The sequence below is a fragment of the Calliopsis andreniformis genome, unplaced genomic scaffold, assembly GCF_051401765.1.
Source record: "Calliopsis andreniformis isolate RMS-2024a unplaced genomic scaffold, iyCalAndr_principal scaffold0022, whole genome shotgun sequence".
NCBI lineage: Eukaryota > Metazoa > Arthropoda > Insecta > Hymenoptera > Andrenidae > Calliopsis > Calliopsis andreniformis.
In genome coordinates, this window is record NW_027480432.1 from 1,514,588 (window position 1) to 1,534,506 (window position 19,919).

At 38.3% G+C, this 19,919-nt stretch overlaps 4 protein-coding genes across 4 annotated transcripts; 2 read left to right on the forward strand and 2 right to left on the reverse strand.

The window, feature by feature from the left end:
- The first annotated feature begins 234 nt into the window (after window positions 1–234).
- Mgtor (nuclear basket protein megator) lies at window positions 235–9,278 on the forward strand. Its single transcript, XM_076390848.1, has 13 exons — window positions 235–484; window positions 650–812; window positions 881–1,102; window positions 1,167–2,911; window positions 2,998–3,522; window positions 3,607–4,079; window positions 4,154–4,594; window positions 4,660–6,657; window positions 6,729–7,139; window positions 7,209–7,574; window positions 8,434–8,623; window positions 8,700–9,047; window positions 9,120–9,278. The coding sequence occupies exons 1-13, from the start codon at window positions 313–315 to the stop codon at window positions 9,230–9,232; spliced, it is 7,167 nt and encodes a 2,388-aa protein (XP_076246963.1). The 5' UTR covers window positions 235–312; the 3' UTR covers window positions 9,233–9,278.
- A 931-nt stretch (window positions 9,279–10,209) lies between these two features.
- LOC143187028 (uncharacterized) lies at window positions 10,210–11,357 on the reverse strand. Its single transcript, XM_076390960.1, has one exon. The coding sequence runs from the start codon at window positions 11,230–11,232 to the stop codon at window positions 10,732–10,734; it is 501 nt and encodes a 166-aa protein (XP_076247075.1). The 5' UTR covers window positions 11,233–11,357; the 3' UTR covers window positions 10,210–10,731.
- A 3,388-nt stretch (window positions 11,358–14,745) lies between these two features.
- LOC143187198 (vascular endothelial growth factor A-A) lies at window positions 14,746–15,390 on the forward strand. Its single transcript, XM_076391265.1, has 2 exons — window positions 14,746–14,956; window positions 15,030–15,390. Exons 1-2 carry the CDS (start codon window positions 14,889–14,891, stop codon window positions 15,364–15,366), a joined length of 405 nt encoding a protein of 134 aa, XP_076247380.1. The 5' UTR covers window positions 14,746–14,888; the 3' UTR covers window positions 15,367–15,390.
- A 240-nt stretch (window positions 15,391–15,630) lies between these two features.
- LOC143186905 (dynein axonemal assembly factor 4) lies at window positions 15,631–17,599 on the reverse strand. Its single transcript, XM_076390757.1, has 7 exons — window positions 17,477–17,599; window positions 17,160–17,397; window positions 16,891–17,089; window positions 16,303–16,813; window positions 16,142–16,242; window positions 15,914–16,067; window positions 15,631–15,837 (listed from the first exon to the last, which is right to left on the reverse strand). The coding sequence occupies exons 1-7, from the start codon at window positions 17,597–17,599 to the stop codon at window positions 15,631–15,633; spliced, it is 1,533 nt and encodes a 510-aa protein (XP_076246872.1).
- Between the last annotated feature and the right edge of the window lie 2,320 nt (window positions 17,600–19,919).

A 19,919-nucleotide genomic window follows, 5' to 3' on the forward strand; every position in this document is an offset into this window, starting at 1 on the left:
GTGAATAAATAAAATTTACTTATTGTTTATAATACCAGAAATTTATCGGTTATTTTGATTGCCGGTGTATCTTACTACGAAATGGCACACTAGCGCTAAGCCCTGTTAAGCACGTCTGATCGGAATGGTTATAGTTCGCAGTGAGCCGCGTCAGTTCGATAAAGTCCACAGTGATTTGCGAAGAAAGAAGGCGGATAGGTGTTGAATGTATTATCAAATGTGCCTTCAATCGAGCACAATTATTCAGGGAGCACGAAGTCATAAGTGAGAAGAAATTTGCTCGGTTTACAAGCTACGTACGACGAGGGAAAGATGGAAAAGACAGATGAGAACGAACACAATGCGCTGCGAGATATTTTAAGTGACGAAGAATTGACGCAAATCCCGGATGGTTTAGTTAAAAAATTAAACGCACATTTCAATGAGAAATTCGAACAATATATTACGGCTAAAGCTGTCTTCGAGACTAATAGGAAAAGCTTCGGTAACTGAGTCGAATTTTGCACTTTTTGTTAGAATAACGATCTCCCGGTTTATTTACATAGAGTAGTTAACCTCTCCATGTTCAGGATGAGCGGCGTCGTTAAATAGTTTATAGTATTGATTTTTTTTTCATCACTTATTTATTAGTTCATTTTTAATCTTTCAGATCAAACATTGGACAAGTTACAGAAGGAATTGGCCCAAGAAAAATCAAATTTTGAAGAATGCAAGGAAAAATTAGAATTGGCAGAGAAATATTCTACTGAATTACAAACTGATTTGGATGATGCTAAAAGTGAAATACATAAGTTACAAGATACTGTTAAAAGGTATTTTCAAAAAATAAGAGCTACAATGGTTATCATATTTAATTCAATGTGGTTTTTAATCATTACAGATTGGAGAAAGAAAATGCTGAATTACGTAGGCATAGAGATGTGGTTGTGGATGAAAGGGATGCACTGCAATTGCAGGTTGAACGAAGGGATACAGAAATTGAAAGGATGCACACTGAGCTATCTTCATTGGGAAACCAATTACAGAATGCTGTTGCTGCAAAGTGTCAAGCTTTAGCAGAGACAGAGGAAATTCGAAGTCGTGATATGACTCTTGAATTCAAGTGTGTATTTTTGCGAAGTAAGCTTTTTTTTTATGGATGTAGGTATATTTTTAAATTTTTACAGGGAAAAACGATTGGAGCAAGAAAGGGCTTTGCTCTCACAACAAATGGCAGGTCTTGAGGAAGAGCTAGCAAAAAGAATGGCAGAATTACAAGCAACGAGAGCAGAAGCATCCGCCCGAGCTCTATTAACAGATACTCGTTTGGCACAACGCGACGAAGAATTACGTATCGCTAATGAAGCAACTGCACAGTTGCGAGAATCCTATACATCTCTTCAAAGACGTTGCGACGAGTTAGCTCAGAAGCTGGAAGAACAACGTACCCATGAAATTTCTATGCATGCTTCTTACAGAGAAGAAATTAGTGCTCAAACAAGATTAGCAGATCTTTACAAAGGAATGGCTGATGAAGCAAATGCAAAAGCTGAAGAGTTTAGTAATGCTGTTAAGGAACTTCAAGAATTATTAGAGCATGCCACTGAACAGTATGGAGCACTAGAGACTACACATAATCAACTGCAGTTACAACATAAACAGGAGTTAGAAGAAAAAGAGCAGAAGATAGAGGAGCTTTCCAAGGAACTAGATCATGCTAATGAATTACTTAAAAATATTAAGCAAGAAAGATTAGATCAAGCTGTTGAACAACTTGCACCAACTGCAGCAATAGCTAGTCGTGTGCTTAGGAAAGGTTTAAGTCTTACCCAGATCTATACACAGCTAGTTGAAGTAACAAATGAGTTAACATCAGAACGCGAGGAAAATGAACGCTTGAAATCTCAAATGGATGTTATTTTGCGTGAACTAGAAGACAAAGCACCTATCTTACAACAACAACGTGAAGATTACGAAACTGCTATGGCCAATATTGCGATGCTCACGTCAAGATTAGATGAACTTTTAGCAGAAAATCATAGGCTCCAAGAAACGACAGATGAAGCAAATCGCATCGCTAAAACTCATACTAAAGAGAATCAGAGATTGAAAACTGAATTATCTGATTTAGCTAGACAGGTGTGCTTCCTTTTGAAAGAAGTTCAGGAGAGTAGAAGTGGCACAACTATGAACACAAGTGATTTTTCGAATTCAATGGATATGGATAATCTTGCTTCATCTGAAATTATAAGTAAAAAGCTTGTCACCTTCAAAGATATTGAAGAACTCCAAGAGAATAACCAGAAATTATTATCGATAGTTCGTACACTATCATCCAGGCAAGAAGAAATCGAAAGGGCAACCGATGAAATAAATTCTGGCGAAATGAAAGAGAAATTGGATAGGTATCTAGAACAACTAGAGGATATGCAAGCTGCTCAAGACAGACAGGCGAAAATGTTAGAGGGTCTTCTGCGACAGCGAGATATGTATAAAAATATGTATCAGCAATGTTTGAAGCAAGCTAATACAGGAGACAAGAAAGAATCTACTATTATACAGGAGGAAGACATGAAAGAAATAGGTGAAGAAAAGACCACTACGGAAGACACGTCTAAAATCAGCCAAGACGAAGTTAATAAAGAAAAAGAGTTACAAAGGCAATTAACAGAATGTGAAACCAAATTAAAACAAGTCACAGACGAGTATGATACTTACAGGAAAGAAAGAATAGCGCACGATCGAATGTTAGGAGAAGAGGTCGAGAGACTTAGAAAAGAAGCAGAAGCAAGCTCAGCTCGATGTTGCAGATTAAAAGCACAATTAGATTCAGCTAATGATAGGTTCAACCTTCTTCAAGCAAATGTTGCATCTTATAAGTCTCAGATAAAAGTCCTTGAAGAAAAATGTTTTAATTATAATGTGACAATTGGTATTGAAATATTATTTATATACTATTACTAAAAAAAAAGAGTCCATAAAAAGTTCTAAATCTTATAACAATTGTTTATTTTCCAGGTAAACACGAGCAAAGTTTAATGATATTGAAAGATGAAGCTTTAGCGGCTCAGACACGTTTATCCCGAACTGAAGTTCAATTGGAAAACTTACGACAAGAAAGACAGCTATTGCGTGATTCTGAAGGGCGTCTTTTGAAAGAACGTGAAGTATTTCAGAGAGAACGACAAACGCAGGCTTTATTACGAGCAGATGTTGAATCTATTAAAGCTAGTTTGGAACGTGTTCAAGCTGAGGGCCAATTGCGTGCTGAACAACGTTTGGACGATGCTACAAGAGAATGTGCAGCATTAAGAAGACGATTGCAAGAAGAACAAGATCGATTTAGAGAATTATCGGCTCATTTAGAAAGACAATTAGCTACCGCGCAGGAACGATTGACAGAAGAACGCAATATAACTGAACAGATTCGTATAGAATTGGAGAATGCTCGACAATCTGACTCCCAAAATACGCAGCGTATAGAAGAACTTAATAGTAAGCTCAGACAAGCTGTCACTCATTCGATATCGAAGCCATTCAACGGTACGTATACGATACGGAGTTAATTTTTTTTATTTAGCTAGTTGATGGTTATACATAAAATTCTGTGCCTATTTGAACTTGCAGGTGACGAAAATCTCGTAAAGAGATTAAAAGAACTTGAAATACAGCTTGCATCATCGCAAGCGGAAGCGAAATCTTTGTCAGAACAATTAAAATCCGCACGGCAACAGAGCCAACAGTATTGCGATATAGCGGAAAGCTCAGAAGCGCAGTTAAGAGAGTTAACAGCACAGCACAATAAATGTAAAGAAGAATTAGAAACCGCTCTAAAAGAAGCTCGCGTAGAAATAATGTCTTTACAAAAGAGAGTACAAGAATTAGTAGAAGAGTTAGCGAAAGTATCTAACGGTAGACAAGAAACTGATTCAGAATTAAGGGAAAAATTAGCTGATGCAGAGAGAAAGCTTGAAGAATTAGATGAAGTTAAAGGAGAATTAGAAATTTTAAAAAGTGATTTACATAATGCTTCAGTAACAGCAAAGGAAGCTGAAGAAAAATATGCTAGGGAAATGGTATTACATTCAGCAGATCTTCAGGTAAATGCAATGACTTCTGAATGTTTATAAAAAAAGAATATTTAATATTTATTTAATTTACATTGCTTTTTTAGGCATTAGCAAAACTAAAAGAAGAAGCACAACTAGTAGAACAAAAAATAACCACATTAACTCAAGAAAGAAATTCAGCTATAGAAGCTTTAGAACTTGAAAGATCAGCTTGCCAGGAAAGAGAAAAGAAATTATATGAAGAGATGCAGGAAATGCAACAAAGAATAAATGACTTAGATACGCAGAATTCTATTTTACATACTCAAATTCAGGAATTAAGCGATAAAGCTGCGATTATGCATAGTCAACAATCGAAAATGAGTGGTCGGGAAAGTCCTGATACTAGTTTAGAGGCAATGAATCGTAGTTTTAGTGAAGATGATTCGAAATCCGCAGAACAGTTATTAAGAGTTATGAAATACTTGAGACGCGAAAAAGATTTAGCTGTAGCGAAATTTGATGTTCTAAGAGCGGAAAATCTTAGATTAAAGTCACAAGTAGAGGTTCGTATCTTACATTATTCATTGCAGATTTTATTTTCTAACTTATTAAAGATGTTCTATTACAGGTTTTGGAGAAGAGGTTAAAGGAAACAGAAGCTGTCCTTAATTCAGAAAGAGAGAAGTCAGAAATCGATGTGGTAACTACATCGAAACATGCAGAGCTTTTACGAAAAGTTGAAACTTTGAATGCCATTACAGATTCAAACAGAGTTCTAAGAGAAGAAAGAGACAGCTTGAGTGCAAAGGTTTCAGAGCTTACTGCAAGAGTTGCAGCACTTTCTGAGGAAGTAGTACCGCTTCGAGATACATCTCGAGACTTGCAAGTGAAAACTGAAGCTTTGTTACAGGAAAATACAAGTCTCAAAGCAGAAGCAACTAGATGGAGGCAAAGAGCCAATGCCTTGGTAGAAAGAGCTAACAAAGCAAGTCCAGAAGATTGGCGCAGATTGCAAACTGAACGCGAAAATCTTAGCAAACTACTCACATCAGAACGTGAAACGCATTCTAAACGCGCAGAAGAGTTGAATCAACTGAAGGCAGAAAGAGCTAAATTAGAAGAACAATTGACACAGCTTCAGAAGCAATATCAAGTTCAAGGAGAACAAGTTCAGAAAGTTTCCGAAGAAGCACGTAAATTAGGTCAAGATTTGAACGAAGCACTTGCCGATTCTTCTTCTAAAACTAAAGATTTAACGACATTGAGAAAGGAACTTAGCGATAAGGAAGCAGTTTTGAATGACATTAAGAATAAAGAAATTCAGATAAGAAAAATAGCGAAGAAATACAAAACTCAGTTTGAAGAACTTGCAAAGACAGTAGAGGAAGAAAAGAGTAGAACTGAAGAGTCTCGAATGACGGCTAGTACTTCCGCAAGCGAAGATACTGCTCACATAAACCAGGAGCGTGAGGACCAACTGCGAGAAGAGGGTCGTGCAGAGTTACGTCAAGCAAATCAAGAATTAACGTCGAAGATTGACGAATTGTCTCGACAGATGATAGTCGTACAAAATGAAGCCAATACGTTAAAGAAAGAGATTGATACGATGAATAAGACAAGTGTAGAAAAGGAAGAACGTGCGAAACAGGTACTAAAAGGTGCAAGAACTAAAATTATGCAGTTGACAGAGTCGAAGAAGATCTTTGAAAAAGAATTACTTGATCTGAAAGCGAAACTCGAAGCTGGTACTAGTGACTCAGATGCTGCTGAACACGATGCTAGATTGGTAGCTCTTAAATCTCAGATGGAAAGTAGAATTTCCCGCCTTGAACATGAAAAGGCTGAGGTGCAGGCTGAAAAAGAGACTCTCCTACAGAGAGTTACTCAATTACAGCGACAATTAGCTGGTGTTAGTGGAGTTAGTGCAACCACGGAGCCACCAACAGCTAACATTAAGCCTATGTCTGCTCGTGCTGAAACTCCATTAGCTAGTATTAGACCCATGAGTGTAGTACAATCTAGAACAGCCGCTGTTCTGCCTACAACTGCTGGTGCACCTGTGATGGTCGCTCCCCATCAACAGCAACAGCCACAGCAACAAGTAGTGCACACTACAGAAACAAGCTCCCCAACCAGTAGTCTTCCAGATTTTCAACCGGCCAGCACTAGCAGTTCGTCACAGACAGCGCCCAGTACTTTACGCCAACTCGTTGTACAGCCACAGTTAAGCGAATCGGCAGAGTCAACGCAAAGAGAAGACCCAGAAAGTGCAGAGACACTGAATGTACAGCAACAGCAATGTCAGCAACAGCAGCAGCAGCAGCAACAGCAACAGACTGTCGCGCTAGTCAGTCCAAGAGTCGAGCAACAGCAGCAGCAACAGCAAGCTGCAGCTAGCGATCAACAGCAAACTGTAGCTAGCAGTTCGACTCAGTCTGTCAGTACGTCGCAAGCGTCTACGGGACACAAACGTCCTAGAGCTCTTGATTCCACGGCATCTGGATCAGGAATCGTAGAAAGCGTGGATCATAGTAGACAAGAACAAGTACTTAGTCCTAAGGCTAAACGAACCAGGCAGGAAATGGCGTCTACTGCTAGCGCGAGTGCTTCAGAGGTGGAGTACCAGGTAAATTTCAATTGCAATAACGTGATGTGTCAGAAGTAATTGCATGTTCAAATAATGATACAATTTTCCAGGTACCAACATCGAGCCAACGAGACCAAGATGAAGAAGTAGAAGAAGGGTGCGTAGTTGTAGTAGATTGCGACGAAGGTGAAGGAGGTGGTAATCATCAAGCACCGGAAGAGGAAGAGTTTGATAATGATCCGTACGGGGAAATGGAAGAAGAGGAGGAAATGCCTTATGAAGCAGAGGTAGAAGTTGAAAGGGATAATAACGAAGTGGAAATTATAATGGGAGAAGATTCTACGAGTGTAGAAGTTCCTAGACAAGCACAAGCAACGGTGCCTACGAATCAGCAACAACAGCAGTCTGAAGCAATCAGCAGCGCAGGGCCCACAGGAGAACCGCCTACCTCATATGGTGCTCGATCATCACGAGGAATTGCTCCGATGCCTAGACAACAGCAACAGCAACACCTTCTTCTGGTTTGTTTGTGCTTTTTTAATATTTATTAATATAATAGATATTAATGTTTAGAATCATTAATTTAATAGCCACAGCAAGGATATGAAGATGGGGGCGACGATAGCATAGTACCAAGTACTCCAACCTTGTTCGTTCCACGACGTGGAGATGGTTTTGGAGAAGCTGTAAGTTCACCTCAGGTTCCCCAAGGACGGTTCACCTTTGGAGATTCATCTGCACCAACAACAGCATCGTCAACACCCTCTTTATCAACCCCTTCTGGATCAGCTACACGAACGATATTTGGTTCATCTAGTTCAGGTGTAGCACAGGTGGTTCAAGAAAGCATGGATGATACGAGAATGGATCTTGCTCAATTAGAAGATGGCGGTACTGGTCGTAGTGTACCCACTACTCCCTTGCAAGTTTCACCAGCAGCTGATTTACCACCTTCGGTATAAAATCATAAAATATTGTTTCAAAAAATTATGGCAAACAAAATTGGGCAAAAGTTGGTCAACATTGACTGACGAAAACTTCGTGAAAAATCATCGTAGGATCATGATCTTTTTTTTAAGTTAAAGTCTGAAGTCTCTACTTTAAGATACTATTCCTTGATTTTAAGTTTAATGGAATCCTACCACAAGAAATCTTTAAATCTAAAGGCATGTTTGCCTATTGAAAATTTCAAAGTTTAGCGAGATGCCAAGACCAGAAAAAATTTTTTTAAGGAATGCCGTTTGCGGGAGCATAAAGTGTGAACCTTCCCCTCTAATTTACAAAAAAGATCAAGTCGCTGCGATTTTTTTTCGCAAAGTTACAGCACTTTAAAGTAGACCTTGCATTCTTGTCATATCCAGGTACTACCAGTCGTGTTGCGAAAATGCAGGGTCTACTTTAAAGTGCTGTAACTTTGCGAAAAAAAATCGTAGACTTGATCTTTTTTTTTAAATTAAAGGGGAAGGTTCATACTTTATGCTCCCGTAAACGGCATTCCTTAAAAAAATTTTTCCAGGTCTGTGCATCCCGGCAAACTTTTTAATTTTCAATATGAAAGCATGCCTTTAGATTTAAGGGGTTTCAGTGGTAGGTATGTATTAAGTTTTGAAATCAAGGTATAGTATCTTACAGTACAGACTTCAGGCTTTAACTTAAAAAAAAGATCATAATCCTACGACGATTTTTTGCGGAGTTATCGTCGGTTAAAGTTGACCAATTTTTGCCCAAAATTTTTCTATGCCATTATTTTTTTCGGGGTAGTGTCTAATATTCTAGTATCGTAATTTATTATGTAATTGAATAATTTATTTTTAGACGAGTAGTGGACCATCTGAGGAGCAAGAAACACCTGTCTCAGTGACACCAGTCTCGGTAACAGGTACCACAGTTGGTGATACTAGTGAAGAACCTGCGATACCCAGCATTCGTGTAGTTGGCGTTGATGATCAACAGCATAGTCAAGCTGAAATAATCACAGAATCTATCAGTACAACACCTACTGAAGGTAGATATCGCAAACACTCTTTCGCTATGAAATTATTTATTGAAATCAGATACAATAAATTCATCGACTTACGTAGGAATGAGTTCAGAGAGTGAGAAACGCACTGAAGAAGCTGGTCCATTAGTTTCTGGGGATGATGATGCTGTAGATACCGGTGAAGGAACCGAAGAGCCAGGAAGTGATATAGTTGAAGATGAAGTAGAAGAGGAGAGTCGCGAAGCGGAAGCGTCTCCGTCCAGCAATACGCGTCAGAGGGCAATGGGGCAGAGGGCAATGCAGAGGGCTGCAGCGGCAGCAGCTGCAGCTGCAACTACAGCAAATGGTACACGAAGTGCAACGGCGCGACGATCATCTCGATCGCCGTTTAGGGCGACGCGGGCCGCTCGACCTACTCCTATTGTTTGGGAAAGTCAGTCTGGTAGGGGTAAGTAGATGGTAGACAGTAAAAGTACATCGTGTTGGTAATAATAATTGACATCTCATTGATGCATTAAAGGACAAACTGTATCGCGTGGAGGGCACACAACAAGAGGAACAAGTGAACCTGGAAGAGGTCGTGGAACCAGGACACGACGAATGCGTTCTAAATATCCGTATGCACGGTTCTAAGACTAGAAATGATTTTTGTATGCAAGATCAAGGGAGAAATGCGCATTAATATTTTTATGCGCGAACAGTGTAACGAACAGTGGCTGTTAATATATCAACTTTCAAAATAAGAATATTTTTTTTTAGCGTTAAACAGTAATTATGTTGTACAGATAGATTCATCAATATGTCATTTGTTATTTCTATGATTAGATAAATACTATAATATCGTTCTCGTAATGGCAACATATACGCCTATCTTTTGAAATCAAAACGAGTTATTTGGAACATATTGACAATGCCATTTCGTTTTGCATATTTCATATATAATAAGTAACATTCCTTTTGTCGAGTTTCTGTTTCTTGAAGCTAGAAAATTTCATCGAAAGTACATAGCATTTAAGCTGTCCTATTTATTTACTTATAGGAGTCATTTTTTAAATGAAATTTTTATTCTGTTTTCTCACGAATCATTGAAGACATCTTTATACAAGAAACATTCATGCAGAACATGTTTCGTATCCTCAGTCAATTTTTATATATTAGGCAGCGGTGCACACAAAATGTATTGAAAATATTTTTGCAATATGTACAAGAAGCATCCTATTTTTCAAATGGGATTTTATTTCTTTACATTTTACAGACTCAAGTGTTAAATTGTATTAATTATTTTTCTCATCAGTTCTACGATTACATACTATATGAGTATAAAACACTTATGACTTCCATGTGTCAGTGATAAATATCAATAAATATTATAAAATAAATACCTATAACTTACAAGTATTTTCTAATATAATTGACTTCTCTCGCAAACTTTATTAGTGTAAAACTATATATGTTACTACATACTTCAGTCTCTTATCCGATTTTACATTATTGAATGATATTCGACATATCGTTATTAAGCTATAGAACTAGAGAATACATTAATACTTTTTTAAGATATCGGCAAGAACACATAAATACTGAAATTATGAGAACAAACTCTCATACAACAGATATTATGTCAATTAAAGTAATATCACAATTGTGAGTAATAAATTTTTTACTAAAAATAATTTACAGAGATATCTAAAATAGTAACATGGTTTGGTCCCTTCTGTTGCATTCAGCACTATTAAAACTGAAGGATATGACTAGTTAAACGCTTCATTAACATTTTAATTTCATTTTCTTCTGGTTATTACGCAGCACTTGCGTACTATTAATTACATTTTCAAGTACATACAATATGTGCCTCATTGAGTATCCTCTTCTTCTAGGAATCGATTTGACTTTGTCTGATTTGCATTACCTATGTGCAAAACAGGTGTCACAATATTTTAGTGTCGTGGAAACAACCGTCACCTTATCGGGCTACGAGCCAATTTTCTCTAAACGCTCGCGTTGAACCACGCCGGTGAAATCAGGAAAAACGTCAGCACGAGCTATTAATTGTCTCGATTCATTGGCAGTCTCATTCCTCCCAAGTCAATACTGTAATTAATTTTCTGTCTATGATAAGATGAACACCCGCCTCAAAGCAGAATCACTTCCGGCTGCTGATGCTCCATTTCATATCGATCACTGATTGTGGTGAATTCACAGGAGCACTCGCCATGCTGTTCCACCTTGATCCATTGTTTCCTTGTTTTATTGATCACGAGATTCCACATCAAGATCTCCAGCTCCTCATAATAGATCGAAGATTGCACAGGTGAGCAACTCATGTCTGAACTGTAGCAACATCCCGAGTGTCCATCGCAACGTTTCAGGACAATGTAGATAGGCTGACTGGCACTCTCCGCAGGATTCGGTTGAATCTTCTGTATCAGGTCGTTCAAGTGATAAGCTCGAGGCTGTGGTTCCTTACAGACGAACTTCCTGGACATAGACACCGCGTTTGAGTAATGAATCCTGGTGCTTCGGTGATGATGATGACGACCCTCTTCGTTCGTCACCCTTGAGAAGACCATGCTGGTCAGGTAAATGAGTATCACCAGCTTCAGGAGGGAGATCCTCAGTGATCTTCCTCTCATGCCTTGTTTCTGAGAGTTTGAGTCCGATAGTCTATCACACTCGTATTGTCCTTAAGTGTACCGCTTGCCCTGACTTGGAACTTGATTAAAACCGAGTGCATAAATTGTCTGGAGGTCGAGCCACGATATTCGACATACACCTTCGACGCTGTATCCTTTTTAGACAAATTACACGCCCCACCGATACGCAGTGGTGTCAAGAGGCAACCGACTGAGACCTTCTGCTGCCAGAAGAGTATTTATACGTAGAGGAAAAGCTTGCACACATGCTCCACGCCAGAGATACACGCATCGATAGAGATTATACACACGCGGAATTCGATGTCTTATGATTCCGTGGCAATGTTTCCTTATGCAATCTTTCGGCCGAGTAAGGTGCCCTGATGCATGGGGATTGCCAGGACTGCATCGAAGACAGTACCCGTGGTAGCTGATAAAGTATCAGCCTCTGCACTTCTGAATGGCTGACAGTGATAACTGTATTTACAAGATCAATTAGATCATTATCCTATAAACAATGTTCGACAATGATCGTCCTCGAAATTTTGCACACTGTTCTCACAATTTGCCCTATTCCTCTGCATGCTTCGTCGGTGGGATCGTCCAACCTTCTGATAAGAAGAGGAGAAACACGGCTATATCAAAGTCGAACTTCGACATTCCTTTCATTGATACCGCGTATAATCAACTACCACTCGCGCATGACACTCCAAATACAAAATTAATAGAAACTTATCGGTCAACCAAGTAATATGAGTATAGTGTTTATAGCTTGGGGAAGTTATCAATAACTCACGAGTGAGATCATGCTAATCGTGGAAACCAGAATTTCTACCCATTCAAGTTTGAGTTTCTTTAAGATTTCATCAAGATTAACAAGTCCCACCTGGGCACACATAGTGTTTCCTTTTGGTTTTTCGAGAATTGGAATTGACTCACTTCGTGATTCATTGAGAGTTCAGGTCAATATTTGAATCGGTACTGCGTTGTGTACGTAGTCTGTGGTCAGGCTTCTCTATCGGTGACCCATCTTTTGCAAAACATTATTTAGCAATTGATTTTGTAGAGAACACTTTTTCTATACACGTTTTTTGCATTTTTATAAGGGTTCGTGGAATTTCGTTTGCATCTATTTCCTCTTGTCTTTCCGAATGACAAATTCGTTTTTAGTATTTGCCACAATTTGCAATGCATTAAGTTCCTAACATTTAGCGCTCGTGCATTAAATTCGATGGTCGAATAGTGTAGCCTTCGGTGCACCGTTCCATTTACGCGCGTGAAAAATAGTACACTGATCCTATAGGTATTTATTAATAAACTCGCATCTGGAACATTTTCGATAACGGAAAAGTACTTTGATAAAAAGGAATCGGAAGCGACGCTGCATTCAAAAGCAGTAGCGCATAGCATAATGACAGATTGGGTACATTTCTTTGAGATCGAGATAAGAAATTTCACACGTCCTAAAAATATTCGATGCATGAGGGGCGTTTACTTTTGATTGCCGATTAATGTGAGTCATTCGCCAACCAGTTTCTACTTTGGTATCGTTAGTTGTTTCTCATGGCGACAAGTTTCTATTTTTTTTGCAATCGGCCACCCACTTAATCTTGTCACACTATTTTATTATGCGCATGTGACTCTTGAATTAATTTTTTACAGCTCTTTTTCACTCCTTTACAACTTCTTGGCGCCTATAACAATTGAATTGCAAATTATGCAGAAATATTATCGAATCGAGTAGTCTATGTATTTTTCAATGATACTCATTAGAGTGCATTATACAATACATGAATTTCCTGATAAAATGGAGGTACAAGTAAGCTCTACTTTAGGGATTTCCCGATTTCACAGTACCCCTATTACTTAAGGCTTGTGAAATGAGTACGACGATGTGATTCTCTGACGTAGCAAGCAACTCAATTGACGTAACGGGGATCTCCTTCACAACGAAACGATTGACCGTACACTCATTTGTGATTCAGATTCCATACGATTGGAATTAATAGACCACTCCTGTGTGCATTCCATGAAATTGATGACTCACAATTTTACTATAAATAGAATTATTGTAAATACTGTACAATTTTTTTAAAGTAGCAATTATAAGTCAACAGACTTTCAAAAGAAACCAAATAGTGCTAAAGAATGGGTACTCTATACGTGCCAAAAGTCACGAGGATCCAAACTTTCAATTGGCAAATAGTGTCAAGTCAGCTGTCTACCTAGAACTTTGAACTCCTCAGTTTCTACCTAGAATTAAACTAGCAAAGACTGTATATTACTATTGGCCAAATTTGATCCTCCTAAGTAAACCTGAAAGATCAAAGATTACATGTTAAAAACTTGAATCATATGAAAAGAATTTATTTAGCGATGATCCCTAAAGAGACCACAATTTGCAACCAGTGTCGAGGGCTGCTTCATGGGTCTGTAACCTGGCATATTGCTGAGTCAGTTCTATGAATCACTGTTAACAGATATTCGTGTGACCTGGACCACGATTTAAATTATTGGTGACCACTCTCATTTTTTGCGTGGACATCCTTGAAACGGATCAGCCAACACATAGTTTGAATCGTGACGCACCTAATTGACTCGCAATTAAAGCCAGGATATGTAAGATAAAAGAACGTTCAACCTAAATCTTGTTCCAACCAGACTTCCCGCAGACGATCGCATGGCGATGACTCACTGCAACCTGTCGCATCATATAACCCTGCAGGTTGAGAAATAAACGGAGCATTTCACACTATGCCACTGCACTGAGCACTTCGATACTTTAACAGTCTAGGGTAAGAGTGCCAATTACTATATGCTGACTGATGCAGGCAGACACCTCCAAGATAACGTACCGCTTAACACAACCAGAAGATTAGGTTCCTGGTACTATCGAGTAACAAGAATTCAAGCAGACGGTCCTCTAATTACTCGGAGCAATCTGGAGGCCGTCAAGTCAGTAAAAATTGCAAGGACTCGTGCGTGTAACGATTCGCTTTGATTGCCAGTGAAAGAGGGGTCAGTGACACTGTCAGAAAATTGCCTGGAAGTCAGGAAATCCAACCGAGATGCATCGGTGCATTCGCAGAGGGGTGTAAGCCGTATACGAAAAAGAAAAGTAAGCCAGAGGATCGTAATTTGACCGATGACTGGTTGAAATTTGGCACGATTGAGGTGGAAGATGGAAGAAGAGGCTTGACGAAAGGTGAAAACGGAAGAAGGAAAGGATGCTCGGCGAAGAAAGGATAGCTAGTCACGCGACGTAACGTGGTCCCAGTTCGAACGGGAGGCAGGACCCACTAGTTGTAATTATAGTTATCTTCGCGATGTTCTTGGAACGCTTTGCTTCGACCCCTCCTTTGAGCCTACCGAGAAACCAAGAGGGAGATGGCGCGAACTGCCCGCGGGACAGAAGAAAACGATACGGCGAGGGACAGATCGAAAGAAGAGAGGCGAAGAGAAATCAGAAAAAGAGGGGAGGCAGACGATGAAAGTTACATATATATAGAGGGAGAAAGACTTCAGATCGCAGAAGAGAGTAGCTGCGGTGTGCTTGGTCCTCAGACAATCGCGAACAATCTATCGGAGCGAGCAGAGTCGCTGAAACGAACTGGTCCTCTACTTTGTCTCACCGATCAGTGGAAAATCCTGTAAAAATGAAAAGCTCTGTTTTATTCTTATTTTCCATTCACTTCGCGCTTGGTATGGTCGGCAGACATCACAGGTAAGAATTAAATTGTATTGCATTAGTCACGTGACTTTGACAGACACGTGAATCGATCGGTTTCATGTTACAGGGATAGTGGATTTTTGAATCACGTGCAATTGGTGCACGAATTCCGATGCTCCGTTCCCCAGCCGAGGGCTGTGCCAGTGACAGAGCTGTTAACTGTTGGTCCCAGCCCTGATGAATTTTTCTACCCTGCTTCCACCGTCCTTACGCGTTGCGACAACGCCGGATGTTGCCCCGATCCTAAGCAGATTTGCGGGCCTATCGAGACCAGAAATGTCAGCCTCGTTTTTATGGTGAAACACGTCATCGACAGGCAACGGGATAGACATCACGAAGTGATACACGCTTTGGAGCACACGAAGTGCGGATGCGTCGAGAAGAAGTTAATAAAGTTCGATTAACAGTTGTTAACAAATGCTAATCATAAGTTTAACTGTAGAAGTTCCTTGAATTAATCCTTTCCAAGATTTTGTGACTGTGATATTTTGATAACATAGTATAAAATATTGTATGTTTTTTAAAATAATAAAGACGAATGTTTTGGGTAACGTTAGTGTTCGATTTCTTAAGTCTTTTTATGGCGTTTTATTCCAACAAATAATGAGAACAAACGGAATTCCATTAACTTGTTCGATCAGTCGACAATCTGGTTTACCTACTTACCCTTAGTCTTTTATGTCGAAGTATTGTTTCGCGGCGAGCACGTCGCGTTTTATGCTTTCATTGTCCGGCGTCAATTTCAGAGCAGCCTCCAGTTCTGGAATGCCATGCTGAGGCGCAGATAATTTACAAAGTGCCGCGCCTCGTCGAGCGTGACATCTAGCCCTTGACTCTCGATTGCCTTCGCATTTTGGCTCCATTAGTTCCAGTGCCTGCAGAGGAAAAACGTAACTCGGCGCAATTTCTGTAATAACAGGTACTGTTTAATGCTTTTCAAAACAATCTTACAGTAGAACAATCCTCTATACATCTGTGATAATTCTCCAACGCATAATGCGCTGCTGATCTATTTACATAAAGAGATGCCATCTTCTCACTGATCTTGATTCCGTAGGAATAAGCACTAATGGCTGCTAAATAGTTTCCAACTTTATAAAATTCGCTATATGGACAAGATGAGTCATTAATTTATTGGAGAAGGAACCGTTGCATATTTGCTCAAAGCGGTGTACATACTCTCCCTTATCTTTCAACCACTGTGGATCACGTTCTTCCGGTCGCAGATCATCCGCGTCAAAGCCAATTTTACGTCTGGCTTCCGCCTGCTTCTCCAGCCACTGTGAGTACGTAAATGTTATCGCTACAATTCGCAAGAGATTTGCATAATCGATAACTACCTCTTGTTCCTCAAGATGAGCACTTTCTCTGGCAGGAGTGGGGAACTTCCGTTCTGAGAACATGACGTCAATGGTACCACTTTTTCTTGGTAATGGAATTGATTTCGAAGGTTCGTCGAATATACTGTTTCTTTTCACGAGCTTCCCTTTTATCGCAGCTTTTACAGACGCCAAACCTGGCCTCACATTTCTCTTTTTTTCGTAGAACTTGCGCAATTCTTCTTCACTCATTTTTTTAATGAGTCCAGGTGACTTAATTTCGCAATCAGATTCGGAGTCCTCGGAACTACTGGAATCACCTGCACTGTCGAAGATACTCTTCTCTTTTTCTTTTTTTTCTGAATACACTTCCACCATTTTTTCTTTTTGCTGAGTGTCATTAAATGATTCTGCCTTCGATGCATTGCATTCACTGGCGTTCTTTCTGAATGAACTGTCACCGAATATTTCATCGTCAGTCATCGGTCGAGATTTCAACTTCTTGTCATCTTTAACCCATTTTAGGGCTGGCCTTGTGAAAAGATATAAAAGGTTATAACTTATACTAAAGAATAGTAGAAAAATAATATTCTTTTTGCGAGAAAATACTTGTAAGCTTTTCGATTTTCTTGTACTGCCCCTTCGACGCCAGGAAGAAACGGAAGTTCGGTTTTCGATCTCCAATTATCGAAATCGCGCATAGCTTCTTTCCGGTGGGCATCTCGAATTGTGTCTATTTTATTCAGTGTGGCTGTATTAATACTAATCTGTTCATTCACCGCTTGTTTTTGCAGCTGATTACGTTTCTCTGAAGAAAATGGTAATTCAAGGTAATTAAACAATTATAAATTACTACTCGGGCTTGAAGATTTAAATACCGCTTTTAATTTTTGCACGTTCTTCAGCCACTCTTTGAGCATTTTCCACAGCTTGATTTCGACATTCTCGTTTAATCTCATTGTCGATATTTTGTATCTCGAGAGCTGGCCACTCTCGGCCGATATCAGTTTTCTGTAAAGAAAGTATCACTTCTCGATCGGTCACGGTGCATTTACTTTCTTTTTCGACAACATCGGCCCAGAGGAATAACTCTAGTATGAAGGGTGGAAAACTGACCTATTTTTAATACGAATCAATCAAACATGCAATGAATAGCATAACTAATTACGAATAAAATTTAGCTAATATTCGATACCTTAGCGTAATTATCGATTACGAATAAGTCCACTTGCTTTGGATGGCCCCTCAGAGGTATGTTCAATATGACGAATTCCGACGTCTGTCGCCAAGTATAGTCTTTGATAACTATAGCTGGCATTTCTTAGATTAATAACGAAACCAAGTTTCAATTACTTGATAATTGCCACGGCGTAGGTGTTAGCGAAATTACTATTTTCTTTTCGACGCTCGTCGGTTATGAGACAACGAAAAATATCGATCAAACAACTTGCGATGTACGTCGGTATCGTGGGACTTTGGAATTTGTTAATATTTTAATTGGTTAGAAGGATACACTCGTGAAAACAAACTACAAACATATCGTACGAATTACTTTTAATTAAAACGTTTAAGAGTATTTATTGACAATACTTTTTATAGACATTATTAAAAAGCTGCCGTTCATGCAACTGTGACATTCCGTTTTCATCCTTGGAACTATAATTCTTTTCTCTCACGATGAGCAATAATTTAAAATGATTAAAGACATATGAAAAACATTTAAGATGCTATGCTGCTTTGTAGAGATGTACAGGTTTTGGTTCTTGGGCTGAGATAGGTTTTAAGCTACATACCTAAGCCCTTTGTTGAAAAAACAACTACAAAAACTTATTGTAAATCAGTCGATTTTTATCAAATGTCTGCTCCTACAAAATCGCGATACTATTTAAGAACGAATTGCAGGACGTTACGATCATTGACAATTTTTATGAATTTAATGCATATGTATCTTGAAACATATTTTAAGATTTACCCTGAGACATAAGAATTTTCTACCTCACCCTCTGGCTCTAAAAGAATTTTGTATTTTATATTTGTTACTTTTGACCAGTTCCCACATTTCGTTGTACATAACAACAAAAATAACAAGTATTAATTGCCTTCAAGGTATCATGATACACAGTACTATTAAAAAATGGAGGACCTTTGATAAACGCTTAAGTTAAGAAATGAAAAATTATTTTCTATAAAGATATTATGACACTATAGTTATGCCTCTTACACGCCTTACGACATAATCATTTTTTTCTGTAGATTACAATATTAGTAATAGTTCATCGTGTGTAGTATTTACAATATGTATCAGTATCAAATACTTTGCTTGTTTATGTGCTTTCCTGTGAATGACAATTATCCTCCCATGAAAGAACATTGTACATTGAGAATGACTTAAACAGAAAGCAAAGTACTTAACATGGTACAGAACCTTTAACATTATTATAAATAAGTATACGTACAATAAGGTACGTGTGTCTACATTATATCCAAGCGAGTCCCATAATTATTTTAACAAACATTTAGTACGCGTTTTCATTTCGATTAATTAGTCTTGTATTAACATACATTATTTAGTACACAATGTATTTGTATAATATCCACGCGCTTGTAGGGATCTCGCTCGAAGCATAAAGCTTCCTCAATAGTACTTCTTCTATTTGTGTGTTAAGAAAGATAAAACTATAAAATCGCATGGAATGTCTAACATGTTATACAAAACACTAAAGAAATTCATCACATAACAAAAGTGATCGTCGCAATAAAATCGACTTTGTGCGGATTTCTTCTAGTATTTGATTCGCATAATACAAACTTCCGTAAAATTAAAAAGTGAATTTTGCAATGAAAACATTAAAACGGTGGCATAATAAGTTCGTTAATACTTTATTTGATATTGTTAAAAAAATGCTCTAACCCACTAGCGTTACGAAATGTAGCCTGAGCAAATTTAGATGGAATAAATACAGATAAATAGAACTATTTCATAGACTGACCAATCTATGGTAGAATTTGTAACACATATCATATTGACAATTGCAAATTCGTTGATAGTTTATGATGTACATAGTACAAGGACAGTCACTTTCTTTCAACAGTAGTTATACTAGAATTATACTTTACTAGTGTTTGTATTATTTTTTTATAAAAAAAATGTTACACGAGTAAATTGATAGTAAAAATAAATACAGAAACAATGCGTTCTAATAACATGAAACTTATATAGTTACAATTATAGAAAAAAACCTTGGTTAATCTAGGTTTTATTACAATTTACCTAAATGGCTTGAATCTTTTATACATACATATCACATGCACACGTCTGGCATATCAGTCATTCATACAAGCTTTTATTCTCAAACTGTATTCACTGTCGCTTCATACATATATACGAATAATTAATACAAATACTACAAGGACATGAAGCGACGCGAATACAGGAATTATAAATAAATGCAAAAATGTAAAGATCAAAATTTATAAACGAATATAAATAATCAAAATTTTTTATACTTCGGATACTGAGAAAATCTGAACGAGAACATTCACTTAAGTGCGACGGCTTACGTGTTCTAGAGAATTAAATATAGACGGAAGAATCGGAAATACATTACAAACATCACTGGAATATCATACACAAGATT

Bases quoted from the DNA above. Each gene is read 5' to 3' on its own strand.
- Mgtor (XM_076390848.1), top strand. From the start codon at position 313: ATGGAAAAGACAGATGAGAACGAACACAATGCGCTGCGAGATATTTTA. The intron at 813-880 runs GTATTTTCAAAA...TAATCATTACAG, and splicing joins TTACAAGATACTGTTAAAAG to ATTGGAGAAAGAAAATGCTG. The intron at 3,523-3,606 runs GTACGTATACGA...TTGAACTTGCAG, and splicing joins GATATCGAAGCCATTCAACG to GTGACGAAAATCTCGTAAAG.
- LOC143187028 (XM_076390960.1), bottom strand. From the start codon at position 11,232: ATGAGAGGAAGATCACTGAGGATCTCCCTCCTGAAGCTGGTGATACTC.
- LOC143187198 (XM_076391265.1), top strand. From the start codon at position 14,889: ATGAAAAGCTCTGTTTTATTCTTATTTTCCATTCACTTCGCGCTTGGT. The intron at 14,957-15,029 runs GTAAGAATTAAA...TTCATGTTACAG, and splicing joins ATGGTCGGCAGACATCACAG to GGATAGTGGATTTTTGAATC.
- LOC143186905 (XM_076390757.1), bottom strand. From the start codon at position 17,599: ATGCCAGCTATAGTTATCAAAGACTATACTTGGCGACAGACGTCGGAA. The intron at 17,398-17,476 runs GTATCGAATATT...TATTAAAAATAG, and splicing joins TAATCGATAATTACGCTAAG to GTCAGTTTTCCACCCTTCAT. The intron at 16,243-16,302 runs GTAGTTATCGAT...ACGTACTCACAG, and splicing joins CTCATCTTGAGGAACAAGAG to TGGCTGGAGAAGCAGGCGGA.